Raw genomic sequence first — 17,014 nt, 5'->3', positions numbered from 1 at the left:
CTCTCTCCCAAAATTTCTGTTTCATTTAATTCTGAATCATTTGTGAATGTGAGAAATATCAGACTGATAATAAAATATTGTCTTATTCTCGTAGATTATCTTACATCTGTAGGCATTTTTCATCAGTGCCAAAAGAGAAACTGCGTGATAAGCGTCTCCGAATTTAACATTCACGGCAAGTCTTGTTCTCATTATCATTCAGATATAAGGCCTTACGTTGTTAAAGTCTTTATGCATCATTTTATCACATTACAAGTTGGTATTTTGTTAAAAGAATGGTTATTTATAATTTAAAAGGGCCACTATATATCTCGGCGAGTGTAAGCCTACAATCAATGTTTCTTGAAAAAATCTAAGGTTCCTTTTCCTCTTCTGCAACACACTGTACAGCACATTTCATCTTAGAAAGACACCAGAAAGCTAATTTTTATGCTGGTATAAGCTTTTCCCAAAGGAATGCAAAACTTGAAGCAAAATTGCAGATATTTGGTGCCATTGTAGCATGCGTCAAAATCAGCCGTCTGGCAACGGTGCGTCAGTAGCATCCAGCCTGTGCTTTCGTACAGTAAGGGTTTTCTTCGAATTTTACGTAAAAATCATGTGTTCCAGTTTTATATAGCCCACGATGTTCAGGGTCAAACGTACCTAAAATACAGTGGAGTAAATAGGTAATCAGGTGACCATATAAATTGCTAAAATAAGCTGCATATTAGTCATTTAGCACATTCTGTGACGTCATCAGTGTACTAGGAAGCAAAATGGCGGGTGAGCTATCGCTCTGAAACTCTGTGCTGTTTGAAAGCGAATATCGCTGGTTTTCTGGGGTATTTCGAACTGAGGTGTGTTCTAACGTTGCTTTATATCCTGCAGATACGTTTGCCAAGTATCACTGCAACTACTGTGAGGAAGATGTCAACGGGCTGAGAGTACGGTGTTTAGAGTGTGAAGACTTCGATCTTTGTTTACAGGTGAGAGGTCATAGGTCACGTGATCATTATGGCGGCTCTTTTAAATTAAGGATGACAGTGACTTCATCGATGATGTGCGGTCAACTGTCAAAGTTGCGAATACCTGTAAGACGTGGGGCAAGCAAAGGAGGTGGTCTTGAGTTATTGAGAACGATATTGAAAGGACCGGGATTACCCTCCCCTCCCCAAAAACACCCTCTCGAATAGCGAAAGCTGGGATATCCTAGTAGGAGGTACCTAGGTAGCTATCCTGGAGTAAATTAGGTCAGTGAGTATGGATGCCTAGGCAAGCTTAGGTTCAATAGGCCAGGCTAGGCTACGGTACTAGCTTAAACCTTAGCGAATGATGATTAGGTACCTAGGTAGCTAACCTACTTTACTCAGGAATCCCCAGTTACCCCATGTTTTTTTCGACATTGCTGCCCCTACCCCTAGCATCATTCTCAGACTAGCCTGATCTCTATTCGGTTGAAATGGACGTACTATCCTATATTTGGTAAAACTGCAGACCACCATATGTGAACCAGTCGAATACCGTAACTACTAGGCTAGTCTAGATATCACTGGTTCCATGCAACGTAAAAACACCATACAAAGAAAAAACTTGGTATCTTTAATGCAAAGTGGGGGACCATGCTTACTACCAGCCTCATGTGGATGGATTTAGCCTAGTATAAACATAAAGTCAGTACGTAAATATTTTGGTCGGCAACTTGTGTTTTTTTGCGATTTTACCTCCTGAACAAGAATTTTAAGTAATAGCCTTTTTATTCGGACAATTGTAATTAACCCCAGGGGCTCGTACTAGCTAAACACGGCGAAATACATTTAACGCCCCAATTCCTGGTGGCTTTCGTATTCGCGGTATGAACGATGCGGAATGCTTATATAGGGTAGAAATACTTTTTTTTTTTTCTTTATACACAACCACACTAAAATCTATTGCAGATTTACTGTTACCAAGGTATTTGCCATCTTTTGTGTACATTTCAACATTCTTGCCTATGGACCTTGTATTAAAGTAAAAATTCACCACCAAAATGGATAGTACGCAGGCTAGATTAGCAGCACTTTTGGTAATTACTTAATTTCTCACTAAATAGCTACATGAGCCATATAGGTAGTACCTATTTTCCAAACTTCACCTTCCATAGTTTTGCATGTTTAACCATTATTGTTGATGCAGAGCATTTTTGTTCAAGTAACTTACCAAGTCATTACAGAATGGGAGCTACCTATGTAATTACTTTTTAAGTACTATAAACAAAATGTTATTTTATCATAAAAATATCATTTTTGTTTACGTAAATGACCAAGTAATTACATTGCTCCCATTCTGTAATTACTTGGTAAATATAAACTAAACATTATTTTATTATAAAAATATCATTTCATATTTAATGAAGAAAAACTGCTAAAATCACTAACATTTGTCATTGGTTAAAGGTATTGTAACTGTGAAGAAAATGAGATGGCAGCACATAATACTAAATCCTTTGGAGTGATTACATCGAAATGCAAATGAAGCTACAGAATCATGAAAATAGATTAGGGCAAGGGAGCTTTAACCTCTGTGCATTAGTGTGAATGTTACATCTTTGTACGTTGTTGTTTTCTTGAGAGAAGGTGTCTGAATGTTACATCTTTGTACGTTGTTGTTTCCTTGAGAGAAGGTGTCTGAATGTTACATCTTTGTACGTTGTTGTTTTCTTGAGAGAAGGTGGCCGGGGGGGTTATTTAATACCTTTTTTTCCTTTCCAGTGCTTTGCTTGTGGTGCTGAGATTGGTAAACACAAACGTGAACACGGTTACCAATTTATGGTAAGGTTTACATACTTTGGTTTTTCCTGTGTGGCTTAGGATATTTATAACTAAGTTCCCTTGCTTTTCTCAGCCTTTCTCCTTTCAGATTTCAGTTTGAATAGTTCTTAATAAAGTCATTAACAGTGCAACAAAGACTGTTGGAATATGTACTGTAGTTTGCATAGTTAGAAAACTCTATACTAAAAGTTTGTAGATCTTCCATAACTCATCTCCTTGATTAGTATATACCAGAGGTGTGTTATTTGTATATTGATTTTATCATGAGAAATATTGAACTTTGAGAATTACAATGTCTAGCAGTCTCATAATGTTTTTTCCTCAAGTATATAAGTAAGACGTTTCTTGGGAGGTTTGCATTTAGAGCAAAGTAATTTTGTCATGGGTATTGTATATTTAAGTATGGTTTTTAAAAGTTAGTTATTGTAATTTTTGGAAAAGTATAAAAGAATAGTAATTGGACATGTTAATTTGGTCCCAGGGCTGTTTATGTAGATTTTGAGTACAGTTCTTAATGTTAAGGAATTTATTTTGGCCAATTTAATGGCAAGACAACAATAGCGTATTATGAGTAAAAGCTTATTTACACTTCACCATCCACTTTCTATAATTGTAAGAAGGTGTTTTCTGTTTTGTTGTTAGTGAATTTAATTAAATATAGCATTTAGACTTCATTTTGTGTTGCACTTACAAACAGACTTTAATTTAGACGTATTCTAAAGAGTCTGAATATTGTGAAGTCTGCAGTTGGGACACATTGAGAGGGATTTTTACTCTATGAAAGCTATATATGGTAAGGTGTGAATACTGTCTCTTTAATCCTTTTAAGTTAATGTTACCCAGGGTTCCGTTTTCTATTTTCATTAAGAAGGTACTATGATACTTTGTACTCCTGTTGCATTATTTTCTGGTGACATAATATTACTACCTTTTTGTCATTGGTGTGACAGAATTTTAAGACAGTTATGCAGCCATTTTAGCTCTGTTACCAAAGTAACATTTAGAATATTTTAGTCATTTATGTTGTATTTAGAATTACCTTCTTTTATATTAATTCAAACTCATTCAAGTACAATATTAGAGGAAGTCTTTCTGTCAGTTTAGTGTTTCAGAATGTGCAACACCTATGAGGTGTGTTGCCACAGGGGTTTTGTGAGAAACTAGTTGATTGATGATACCCTGGTTTAAACTAATAAAAGAGGTTATTTGCAGAATCTCAAGCGTGACTGGTCCGGTGCTTGCTATGTTCATCTGCTGTCTTGGGCTCACCCTATGCTTGCATGGGTTTTATGCTGGAGTTTTGTCTCCATAATGTATCCATACTGTATGTTGATGTTGACAGACTGCATAACATAGCCGTAGTTAATTTTACTGTAAGCGCGTGGTTTGATGTTTTGATTACTGTAGTACAGTGTATATTATTTTTTATTCATTTATAATATTTTCTATAACTTGCACATGATGTTTTGACACGAATCCTTCTTTTACATTTCCTTTACTCTAACTTTCTTTATAGTTTTTATGCAGACACTAGCTAGATGAGCCTGAGCTCTTGATTTGAAAGGGAAAAGATGGAAGGATGAAGGGCAAAGCTTAATTACACAGTAAGCAACAGGCTTAATTCTTGAAGAATATTAGGAAACATAGATGGAAGAAAATATGAAACCTTAGTAGAAATTAACCTGCGTTAGGTTTATGATAAACTGAAAGTAAAATACTAAATGGTACTGAGAATGGTATTGTATTGCACTTTGGCTTCATTTTTAAATTTATGATTGTTTTGTATCAGTTACTGCTGTTTTGCTATGGTCACTGTTTCAGATGTTTTGTTCTGTTTTTGTTTGCACAAACCTCTTGTATTATCTGCCACTGCCTGCTTATGCTGCCAGTATTCATTCCTGGCTCAGTGAAGGACATTTAGGTTTCTCCAGTTAAGAGACTGAAGATTGGAATTATTAGTTAGTAGAGCTTCAATTGTTGCAGAAAGTGATACCTGTCATCCACCTTGTGGGATTGATAGACATCTGTATATTTGAGTTGACAATCTGCAAGGCTCTAGAGTTTTTGGAGAGTTGGTGCATGTTTTTATAACTTAGTGTTATCATGTCAGCAGTTATCCTGCTCCACTGCCTCAAAGTGTGATGCAAACTTCACTTATGGAGATTTAGTTGCTATCCAACATTCTCTTACATGAATATTGTCAAAGTTATACAGAAAACTTTCTTTAGATTCATCTCTAAACCAGAGCCCAGGCTTATCATGAATTCACTGTGTCTCCTCTTTTATTGTGAACCAAGTAGAATATACGAAATATAATTTCACCCCCTTCCTCATATTCTTTAGGTTAATTTGTAAGTGGACATTGCTTTGCTTACTCCTCTTTGAGTAATTAAAGCATATTTTTTATCCAACATCTTTTCTATGTCACAGAAGAATTGTTGTTTAAATAAATACTTTGAAAATTATGTGGCCTCCTCCGGTGTACTTGTGTTCATCATCATGCTGATGATGCAGTCCTTTAACTTTACATTACTTTTTATGTGACCTTAGAGAGCATAACTCAGTTAGGGTTCAAGGCACATTTTTTCTAGTCCACTTCTCTCATTAATGCTTTTGTGGATGATTTGAGGTTTCCCATTATTTCGTTCTCTTCACCTTGAAGGGCTCATTTATTGCTAGCTATGCTGTACATTGCTCTGTCTTCATATGTCAAGTCTTCATTTGAGCTTATTTGAATGGGGATCTTTCAATTTTGTCAAGTTCTCTACCCTTAACACACATTACACATTTCTTTGTTTCATTCCATTCAATTCTTTTTTGTTTATTGGAGGGAACTTTGTTGAGCCCTTCACTTCTGTCAGCCTAATTAGAGCGTAGTAGTAACAATTATAAAACCCCGGGGGGGTTACTGCCTAAACTTAAGAACGAGTTCGCAAGCTTTTTTTTTTTATCTGTGCTTAGATTGATACATTACCTGAGTGCCAGTCGCAACAATTTGAAAAAGTTTAATTCTGTATCCTGAATTAAGAGTAATCTCTGCACAGGTCCACTGGAGATGAGGTCTTGTACTAGCATCCAGTTACATTCAGTTTTAAGTTGACTAGCTTTTAGTCAGCCATGTCAATCGTCTTTCATCAGCATTGAGACATTTCCTTCTTAGGTTATTGTTACGAAATGCAAAACAGCTATTGTATTGCTTGATATACTTGCTATGTAAAACTTTTTATTTAGCAATTAATTATTCTGCTAATAGTAGAGTTAGCTTTGAACTGAGAGACAGCAATGGTTCATACAAAAACTGGATTTTATTCTTCAGAATGCCAAAGTTATCTTGAAAGTTTTCAGTATGAAATTATTTTTAGAAAAGAATGGAATAGTTGGTTTTGCATATCCTAAGACTTATTTGTTTTTGGAATGTAAATCTTCAGAATATTGCTAATGTAACAATGAAGAAACTAGAACTTGCAGAGAATTACTAAAGAACTGCTGGTGGGTAGAGGAAGAAAAATTAAGCATCCGTAGAAGCATCTTAGAAACGTAACTAATGCACTTTTTGAATGTATACACGTTATGACATTACATTAAATTACATGACATTGAGCAAGAGTCTCTGGCACGTTTGTGCTCATTGCATAGAATTTGGAAGATGTCGAATGTTTGCAGTGGTAGAAGACTTTGTTGAAATGAAAGAATATGTACTTGGTCTTTCACAAGCACTATAACACAGCACAGATTTCTTGTTACATATCCTTATAATTTTTATCATAACTTTAGTTATTTAAACATATCATTTACTACATAATTCCAAGCTAAAGAGTAGGTTTGTTAGGTTTAAGGTTATTGTATTACTGTATGAATTTTTTAGTGCAGACATTTATTTGCAACTAGAGTATGAAAATGTTTATCTTCAGCATTATTTCTGGAATTTTTTATTCTACAAAATTCAGCTGTAGAATCAATTATAGATTGAAGTGGAATGAATGCAGTTTTGAATGAATGAAGAGTATTCATGTCAGGTTATATATCTCAGCAGTAGTAAATGACTATGTAATGGCCATTGTTATGCAGTCTGGTGTGATGGATATGAACAGCTCACTGATCTGAGGAATGGCATAATTATATCCTATTTAGATTACTGAATAACAAGATGCACCTCAGATAAATATTCAAGTTCGTCCTTTTCCACATTTTAGATATTTTGGGAAGTCTTGTTAGGTTGCTGTAATGATGGTTTTATTTGCAGAGTAATTCCTAGGGTATGTTTTGGCATTTACAGAATATCTGTCATGTCTCTTGAGCTATAAATCTTAGCATTTTTAATAAGTATGTAGGATCTTAATGAATTAGTAAAGAACCATTGGTGGCATTATATTTTCTGCAGTATGCGGAGTATGTATGTATGATTCTGATACTATTGATGACTTTGCATTTATAATATAGTTAACTTAAATCCAAACTTAGAGTAAGATTGTGTTACTTTGCTATATTTTGAAGTTCATGATATTGATGTTCTTTGCTGTACCATCATATTTTGTTAGATGTAAATTATAATTGATTACTAGATTATTACTACAGTACCAGAGGGAAGTAACCCTTCAAAATATTTTGCTAAGATATGAGATTGGAGGTACCTTATTCAGTGTTAAGCAATATATTTTTAATATAGAGTAAGTGTAAATTTATTGTAATACTGTATACTGTAAGTGTAAAAGCTTTTTTTACATCTTCATTAGTTTAAGTATGGGTTTATCAGCTTCCTAGGGAGAGATATGATTTGCTGTTGTAAGGTGTCTTTTTGGAACATCACAGGGTATCCAGCTCCACCCATAAAATTGCATCTGTTATACAGCCATCTCCTTAGGAAATAGATTACCACCCCTTAGGTTGTGGCAGGATGCTTCAAACATATCCTGTATACAGGACTTGTAAACTAGCCTCTTATGCCTGCTAGCTGTGATTTTTTTTTATTCTTTATTTTTTTTTTACTTGCTTTCCAGTGGCAAAACAAAACAAGAATTGCTTCGCTAGATATAATTGGCACGGCCATGTGTGACCAGGATGTTTTGACTTGAATATTTAAGATATTTATTTGATAGCAGTTATGATTCCTTTTATTTACTTTTTTCCGTGATAGTGATTCCTGTGGAACACCTTTTTAACAAGGTTTCTTACATCCTGATCATTGAACTTTTTTTTTTTATTTCTTATAGTTTCTGGAGTTGTTTCTGAGTACTGTAGACTATTTCTCATTTTGCACTGTGCACTTGTTCTGTATGTATTTCCCCATGCTGTGTTATGGTGGCAGAGTGCATGCTTGGTTATTTTTGGTCAGTTTTGAATATTTTTCAACTAATTCCTAAGTCAAGAAATTGCTAATATGATGTTAAAATACTGGACATTGATGTTATGAATTGCATACAAATATTCACTTCAAGACTGATTATAGATACCTTGGGAGCCAGCTAACTTATTGTATAGAAAGAAAAACCTTATTAATTCTGAGGCAGTAATGGATAGTTCTTGAACACTGATTTCTTCTTATCATATGCTCATTTATTTAGTTATAGAATATGATATATGCAACTTCTAATTTAAGTAAGGCTTCACTGATGTTTTGGAATTTGTCTTTTAAAGGTAATTTAAACCCTATTAAGATAACTTAAGTTGTCTTTCTTGACAAAATGCTCTTGATATTGTGTGAATACGTATAGTTCAAGTTGTTGTGTCCCCCTTTTTGTTCATGAAACTTACCTGTCAGATATATATATAGCTGTATTTTCTGAAGTCCGACAGAAATTCAAAAACTTCCGGCACACACAGTGGTCGGCCAGGTGGTTAGTACCCATTCCCGCCGCTGGGAGGCGGGTATCAGGAACCAGTCCCATTTTCTATTCATAATTTTTCTGTCGCCGGTGCTGGAAACACCTGTTTTCAGTACCTCCGTCTTAGGATTTTGGAAACTTCATGGCCGCTAAATATCCTAATTGTCTTTTGATTTATTGACTTGGATTTGTGGCTAGGCATACGCTATCTTAAATTGTTTTGAATATGATTCATTTTTGTATATCTGAATCTAGTTAGGCTAGTTTCAGAGGGTGTTGTCTGCTAAGATAGGGTGTGGCTTCCGAAAGCTTCGGTAGTTCCGCACTCGATATGCACGAGGGCTAGGTGTCTTGCTTCTTTGTTGAGATTTGTCATGTAAGGAGTGTGAGACTTTGTCGAATTCCATAAGGAAGACGTATGATTCATATGTACGCAATTAATCAGTAAACAAAGTCAGGGTAGGCTAACCTACCTGTAGACTATTTTGCCTAACCCTGTAGTATGGCCTACGGGCTATAAATATGTCTCGTGAGGTAATGCCCTTTACGTTATAGATTCCATCTGTATCTTGGAATCTAAGGTGCTCGCTCTCCTATCATTGTGGTGAAAAGTGCTACTTCTGTAGTTGTTACTCCTAACCCTGTAATGTTGCCTTCGGGCCCTAAACAGTTTCTGTAGAGGGTATTGACCTTTCTCTGATACTCTATCGATTCGTAACTTAGAATCGAAAGTGCTGGCTTTGGAGAGCAAAAGTGAAGTGGCTAAGTGCAGGGACAGTGCCCCTTGTGTAGTGGAGGGTGCGTCAGATCGGCCTTATTTCGCCTCTCTAGGCCGGGACCTCTGCTTGACTCCCAGGAACAGGGAGAGAGCATGTCGAAAGCCGAAGGAGGGTTACGAGGAACTCCCACCGATCTGACGTGCCTTCGGCAGACCTGAAGTTACTCCCAGGCTGCCAAAGTGCGTGCACGAATCCTGAAGGATTGCTTCTCGTCCTCCGAAGCGTCCTCCCTGCGCAGGGTTTGGAGCTTTCGGAAGGACTCGCGCCCTCTAAATAGAAGCTTTATAGAAGAGGACGTTTCACGTCCTCTCTCTCTCTCTCGTCATGCGTTGCAGTGAGAAGTAAGAAGGCGAACGTCGCCTGAAGTCATGTACGTCTTTCCACCGAGAAAAGGGAAAGCAAGTCATATTAGCAGGACGCTTTTGAGCGCGGACGTCCTAGCTTTGTTGCTGTGAGAATAAGAAGGCGTTCCCTCGCCCCGCGTATTCTCACACGATCAACCCTTCACCTGAGACTGCTTCGTGCAGTCGGTTTTCTCTCCGAGATGTCTAATGCTCTTCCCTGAAGGCAGTTTCGCTTGCATTGACGCCTGTCAGGAGCGTGACGCTTTTCTGCACGCTTTTTTTTTTGACGCTCGGCTTGGACGGGACGTTCGGATGGACGCCAGGCGCGCGCGCGGGTGCACGCCAAGCGCGCACCAGTAGACGCCGAGGCCGAGCGCACGCCAGTGGATACGAGCGCGAGCGGCGCTCCGAGAGTGCTCGCTGCTCGCCAGTGGACGCCGAGGGCGGGCGCGCCGAGAGTGCTCGCTGCTCGCCAGTGGGACGCCAGCAGCGTGCTCGCTGCTAGTCAGTGGACGCCGAGCGCGCACGCCAGGTGTGTCGCCTGGCTGAACGTTTCTGTTGAAGTCTTCAAGCTGATTTGGGCCTAAAGATTTTTTACCTAACTTCGGTGATCCCTTCTACATCGCCTGCGAAGAATGTGAAGTAAGCAGTGCTTCGGAGGAAGCTTAAAGTGAAAAGGCAACTTCGTTTTCGAAACCCAGCAAGACCACGGGTTTCGTGAATTATAGAGGTCTTTGTCAGTAATATTGCTTTTCGTAAAGTCCAGGATTGGATGGAGTTATGGAAAGCTCAAGGAAAGATCTCTTTTGCTCTACCGCAGTCAAGACTTTGCGGTAAGGCAGCTATGGGTTATGTAAAAGCTCGACGTCCTGCACGTCAGGACTCTCGGCAACGTTCAGTAGGATTCTTGCAAAGGCACTCATCAAAAGGAGGAAAGCGCAAGACAGGACTTCCTTTGCCATACTGCCAATAAATTTTGATACGGGAGAGGAAGCTGGTTGGAGAGTTTCTTCCTCTTCCCAGGATAATTTTGCAAGCTTTTTAGCCCATCTGAAAGGGCTTTTCAGATGATAGATTTTGTTAGTTCCTAGTCGGGACTTACGCTGCCGAATTGAACATCGTCGTTCTACCTGTCGTAAGCCGTCTCTTAACAGGATTCTTGCCCCTTCCTCGTTTGAGACGGGAATCGAAAATAAAATGCTCGACTTCCTGGATTACGTTTTGTCAATTCAGTGAATTTCCCCCATTGACAATATACTATCGTTTTGTCAAGTAAGTGGGTATCCCCTCATTGACAAATTATCTCTTTGTCCCGTAAATGGGTTAGTTCTCATTGACAAACTTCTCATTAACTTTATATTGCGTAAGCGGATAAGCTCTTATTGACAAGATTCGGAAGAGCTCTCATTCATCATTCACAGACTCGTACAAGAAATAGACTTGTAGACTACGTCAATGAACGCTTATGTCCAATAACATAAGAAGCTTGAGCTGTCCGCTTCAATTCTCTTGAGTTTTGTTTATGAAACTTGCCTGTCAGATATGTATGTAGCTGTATTTCCGAATTCAGCTATAGTATATATGTCTGCCAGGTAAGTATGAAAAATCTTTATGGCAATATAATATCATATTTTGCCTTGCGTTATTTTACTACTGGTTGGTTCAAGTCATATACGCTTGCTGTAGTTACCTCTTCGGATGGCAACCGAGAGGTCTATTGTCTATTAATTTAAGGACATTTAATCATTACTCCCTGCAGCCTTCCAGGAGTTTCCGATTCATCTTTTACCGTTGTATGGTAAGTGTTATGACGACACAAACGCATCTATATATTTAGCGTTTTCTGTTTCGCTTAAATATACCAGCTTGAGAGTCTCTTTATGCTAAAAATTACGGACCTATTTCTTCGTAGAATAGGGTAGCTGGCAACCCAGGCATAAAGTTAAGAGACGACGATCGTAAGCTGCTGCTGTCACTGTCCTCTCCGCCAGTCCAAACGAGGCAGTACCAGCTCGTTCGCTGTCATGCGCGGTAGGTTACGTCTCTCTCTCCTGCGGGATTGACTGACTAACCGTATCTCTGTGCTGGCAGTTACGTCTCTCTCTCTCCTGCGGGATTGACTGACTAACTGTATCTCTGCCCTACAATCACGGACTTTAGCCTAAGATTGAGGGGATTTCTTACATGAATGAATAAACATTGCATTCGTTTTGCCTTACTATGTTCTCAGAGATATCTCTTACTCCTTTCGGTGCTCGTTACCGCACGGTATAGGACTACGAGTCTACCGCAACATTTCACTATTATATGCTCTCCTGCTTAGGCAAAGCGCAGCCTTTTTAGGGAAGTAAACATACTGTGTGAGGGATGGATGAGCTTGCTGGGGACCATTTCCTTCCTAAAGAAGTTTGTTTCCCTGAATAGACTGCAATTCAGACCTCTACAGTTTTTTCCTACCTGGAAACTGAAATTTTATTAAAGATCTAGGAATGATTCTGAACATCTCTCGGTGCGTTAAGTATCACTTGAGGTGATAGAAAGAAGGTGCCGGACATCTGGAGAGGGTTTCAGATGTCCTGGATCATAATCTGAAAGAAGTGGAAGCAATTCTGTCGTCCCTCCAGTCCTGGAAACGAGTTTTTGGAACCAGTGGTCCATATCAACTCTGATCTTCCACAGCTCTCTCATATCTTAGGAAGTATCTTCTCTCGGTCCCTGTTCGGGTTTACGAGAAAGAGCCTATTATAACAACAGACGTAGAATGTAACGATCCTCTAGAGGTTCGTTACAGGATTGCAAAAGTCCGTACGAATCGTCTCGATCGACGGCAGCAACTACTGACTTCCGAGTGGAATCTTTCTTTAGAAGTATGTTGAGAAGTTATGGAGACGTTTTCAGGGACGTCCTTTCATACATCTCTTCGCTATGATATTGAACAGGGATGGATGTTTAGTCTCTTTTCCCCTTTTTCAAACGCTTAGGAAATGTAATAAGATGATTATACCATCACAGGGAGCGACAATGACGCTAATCGCCCCATGTTGGCCTTCAAGATCCTAGATTCACAGAGGTCACGTCCTTCCAAGGACCTTTTCCGAGAGAGTCGGTCTACTTTAACACGAAAGGTACCTATAACCTCTCCGCTCTGAGTCTGACTACGTTCAGACTATCGAGATGTTGACAGCATAAGATTGCCGTCTTCCCTTTCCGTTTGAAGAATGGGATAAGCTGGCAGTCACAACTATTAAAGAATACGCAAATATGTTGTTGACGGCCTTTGGGCTCAGAGATTTGCTTCTGTCAAACAACAAAGCCCTTCACGATCTTTGAGTTCTGTGGAATCTCGAAACTCGCTCACCATCTACTTTTTGTCTCACCTGTTTTCTCGGAGTCAGACACTCGTGCGAGATCAGGAGACACATAGTAGCCCTGAGTTTCTTGTTGACGAAGTCGGTTGCGTTTACACACCCCCGATGATCGTTTTAACATGAGACCAGGTTGGACTGTCAGGCATTCGTCCTTCGGGACTGAATCGCCTTTTTGCTCCTCGCTCCTTTCTCCTGGCACCAGAAGCTCGAGTCAGGAGTGGCTCAGGAGTTGATTCGCTAACGACGTTGGGTTGCGTTCATACCCCAAGGTTTGCTTAGCTTGAATCGCCCAGGCAGTCCAGACACTCATCCTTCAGCGAAGAATTAAGGTTGCCTTATGTCTTCAGGGTACAGCCTTGCTGTCCTTGATGCGTCTGACTGGTCAACTGGTCGGTCACCTGACTTTAGTACAGACTGACTGACTGTGCATGTCCAGATCGAAGCTTTCAATATGGAACTTAGACATAGTCTGAAGTTCTTGATGTCAAAGCATTCGAACATCTCCTACCTGTTAACTTCTTGCACGTGATCAGGAAGGCCCTTTTCTAACCACCCTAGATACGACAAAGAGGGTTAGTGAGGTTTCAGCCATCGTCAGAAGTTTTGGACATTAGAGAACACAAGGCGGTGCGTTCTCTAAGCCTTCCGTTGTGGCCTAAGAATGGAAACCCGTCTTGTTCTTGGGCCAGGAGCTTGGAATCAAGGATGGCACAAGTTATTGGGCAGGAGCCAGAGAGAGTCCTGTGCCCTGTCAGGTCTCTCAAGTTTTATCTACATAAAACTCAAGAAAGTCGAAGTCGTACGGACAATCTGCAGTGTTCCGAAAAGACCAGACTTGCCCATATCGAAGAACACCCTGGCTTTATTGTTAAGGAGTTCTTTCAAAAAGCTCCTTCATTGTGTTGGCACAAAGATTTGAAATCTTTTGATTTGAATGCTCACGAGGTGAGGGCGCGGCCTCGGAAGCATTTCAACAGAGCATGGCACTCAGCAAACATCCTGAGTACCATGTTTTAGCGAAGCAACTCTGTGTTCAATTCACACTCCCTGCGAGATGTGAAGATGGCATATGAGATCTGCTGCTCGCTAGGGCCATACGTGTCTGCAGACACAATCTTGGGGGCAAGTAGTACCACTCATCCTATCCTGTAGAAAATGGTTAGGAAGAGCTCTTAATTTAGTAGTTGAGTCGCCGACAACGGTGACTTCTTAACTCTTAAGCCTTAGTTAACACACCTTAACTTTGGCTAGGTTGGTCAGGTGGTGATATATATTTTTATATATATATTTATTTTACTTCTTAGCCCTCATGGTATGGTCAATATGGTCTAGTCACGTCGTGGTCTCGCCCCTGTTGACAGATCATCTGGAGTGCACCAGCTATATAGGTCTCTACCTCGCTGGCAACTCTAGTAGCACAAGCAGACTTACGTGGCAATAACCACGAAGCCAGCAATGCTAACAGGTGGAACCAAGATGTAAATCATCTGCATGCATTTGTTTCCCAAAATCCTTCTATTCTGTCCCTTCCCACCTCCAACGGTGGGATTCAGCTATATATATATCTGACAGGTAAGTTTCATGAACAAAATGATATTGTCATGATACAATAAAGTTTGTTCATACTTACCTGGCAGATATATATAATTAAGTACCCACCCACCTCCCCTCAGGGGACAGTGGAAATAAAAATTATGAATAGAAAATGGGACTGGTTCCTGATACCCGCCTCCCAGCGGCGGGAATGGGTACTAACCACCTGGCCGACCACTGTGTGTGCCGGAAGTTTTTGAATTTCTGTCGGACTTCAGAAAATACAGCTATATATATATCTGCCAGGTAAGTATGAACAAACTTTATTGTATCATAACAATATCATTTTTAAACCTAATGCTCATTATTATTTACTCTATCTGTCTCATTGCAAACCCATTGCTTTAAACATAGTTAAATTTGCAATGCACAAAGATCTCAGACACACCATTCCATTTACAAAAGAAGAGAGATGATGATAAGGTCTCTCAGGCAGGTTGATGCAATACGCATATGTTCCATTAGGCTCTTGGTAGTTAATGTGATCACTCCTTCGACATTTGGAACTATTCAGCATTACTTTCTGTTATTTCCAATTTCATTTTTTCTGTTCATTCCTTTGTTATACGTGTAACATTGTACGTATATGCTAAATATAGTGTACACTAATGAGGTTACTGAACTGGAGTAACACCTTTCTCATCATCATACTGGAGGTAATTTTAGAAGTTTCTGTAAAATTTTTTAGAAGTTTCTGTAAAAATTATTGTTTTTACTTCAATTCACAAGCACTGGGTTCTGTAAAATTTTTAGAGTTGTTTTTAACTGTGCTGCAGTGTTTTTTATTTATTTATTTTTTCTTATTTTTTTTTATTATTATTTTTTTGTGGGGGGGGAGGGGGGCTAGTGTCAGCGGTTCAGAGCGCACCTCCCACCTTACATCTATCAGAGAAACAACACTGTCAAGCTTTGCCAGCAAGGGTTAAAGATTTGGGCTGGAGGACTCATTCATTGCAGCTTATTACTTCTTACAAAAGTGTCCTTCTGTTGTAGTTTTTCCAAGGTCAACTATTGCTGCTTCTTGATTAGAATGGCAGGTGCTCTTTTAGTCTTAAAATAAAAATTTGTATTTGAAAAGTTTTTATTGGACATCAATCTTCCCTTTGTTAAGAATAGCTTATATCTCTTTGTCAATAGGCGAGGAGAAATAAGCTATTTTAAATAGTAGATAAGATCCAAATAATTGATTTTACTATGAAAATTTATATACTTTCTCAAGACAGGGTTCCACTCCTTTCTGGACCTTGTTTTCTCCTAAACAGTAGCAGTTTAGCTCCATCCCATCTGAATTGCTATTCAGGCTAAGTATGTAATGGTTTTCAATGGAACAAAATTAAAAAAATTAAGAATTTTTTTGTGCAGATTCATTACTGCATTCTGGGAACCACAATACCCCGTGACCTGGTACAGATGCCAATAGTCCCTGGACCACACAAGTTTTTTTTTATTAATTCTACCGGTTTTCAGCTTGGCGCTAGTATTATCCTAATGTTAATGTAGAAGGTTTGTTAGTTATGAAAAATACAAATTGATTTAAAAAAATTTCATGTTTCTTCCCACTGTGAGTGATTTAGTTAACTGCATATGACCTAAAGGAACATTTGCTAGTGCCACTCTACCTGAGCACTTTTATTTTTTTCTTTTACTAATGTCATGGTGTGTCTGGGATTTGCTAGTGACACACAAGTAATGATTCTGGTAATAGGACTTACTTTACGCCAATTGAGACTGTCCACTGCTACATTGTCCCTTCCAGAAATGAACCTTAATACTATGTTAATATGATTGCTTCTGTCCTAACAAAGGTGTCCACTAATAATGTACTTACATAGTTTCTGATGTTGTGTTCTTCGCCACCTTGCAGATACCAGTATTTGACTCACATATGGTTTCATTGGTGCTGTACCCAATTAATATTTTTATCTGGTGTGGCCTCACTCGGTAGTTGTCTAAACAAATAAGGGTTGACAATTCCGGGATAGAAGATAATGTGATGTCTCAACCTTCCCAAGACAGACACTGAAGCCAGTATTTCTAAAAGGGACAACCCATAACCATAGATCATTATAGTTCTTATAAAATGGTGTAATGAGACCATTCTCATAGGGCTTGCTGGAAGGATTTGTACTTTTAATAAGCTGAAAATTGGAGCAATGTAAAATGATCAACAGGTAGATGGGAACAGATCCAGCTAAGTGGTTGAAAAATAGTAATACACCTGATACAGAAAGTATGCTTCAGCATTGTTGGAGAATTTGACCTTGCTGGTGAGGAAGAGAGAGGCTTGCTTATAGATCCTGTCATCAGACACTTAATATG

At 39.0% G+C, this 17,014-nt stretch overlaps 1 protein-coding gene across 4 annotated transcripts in view; it reads left to right on the top strand.

Moving 5' to 3' along the window:
• The first annotated feature begins 522 nt into the window (after nt 1–522).
• LOC135221809 (transcriptional adapter 2-beta-like) overlaps nt 523–17,014 on the top strand; it is a 68,728-nt gene continuing 52,236 nt past the window's right edge. For 2 of the 4 annotated variants that reach the window (XR_010316093.1, XM_064259704.1), the window contains exons 1-3: nt 712–765; nt 871–968; nt 2,730–2,789. Coding sequence is in view for 3 of the 4 variants with exons in the window: in XM_064259704.1 (XP_064115774.1) it covers nt 759–765; nt 871–968; nt 2,730–2,789 (165 nt within the window). In the remaining variant the exon portion in view is untranslated. Of the gene's footprint in view, nt 669–711; nt 766–870; nt 969–2,729; nt 2,790–17,014 lie in introns of those variants that run through there. The other 2 variants (XM_064259713.1, XM_064259696.1) reach the window with 2 other exon arrangements.

The sequence above is a fragment of the Macrobrachium nipponense genome, chromosome 20 (assembly GCF_015104395.2).
Source record: "Macrobrachium nipponense isolate FS-2020 chromosome 20, ASM1510439v2, whole genome shotgun sequence".
In the NCBI taxonomy this organism is placed as follows: Eukaryota; Metazoa; Arthropoda; class Malacostraca; order Decapoda; family Palaemonidae; genus Macrobrachium; species Macrobrachium nipponense.
Note: the sequence above shows the minus strand (reverse complement) of the source record. Positions and strands in the feature narration are given on the sequence as shown.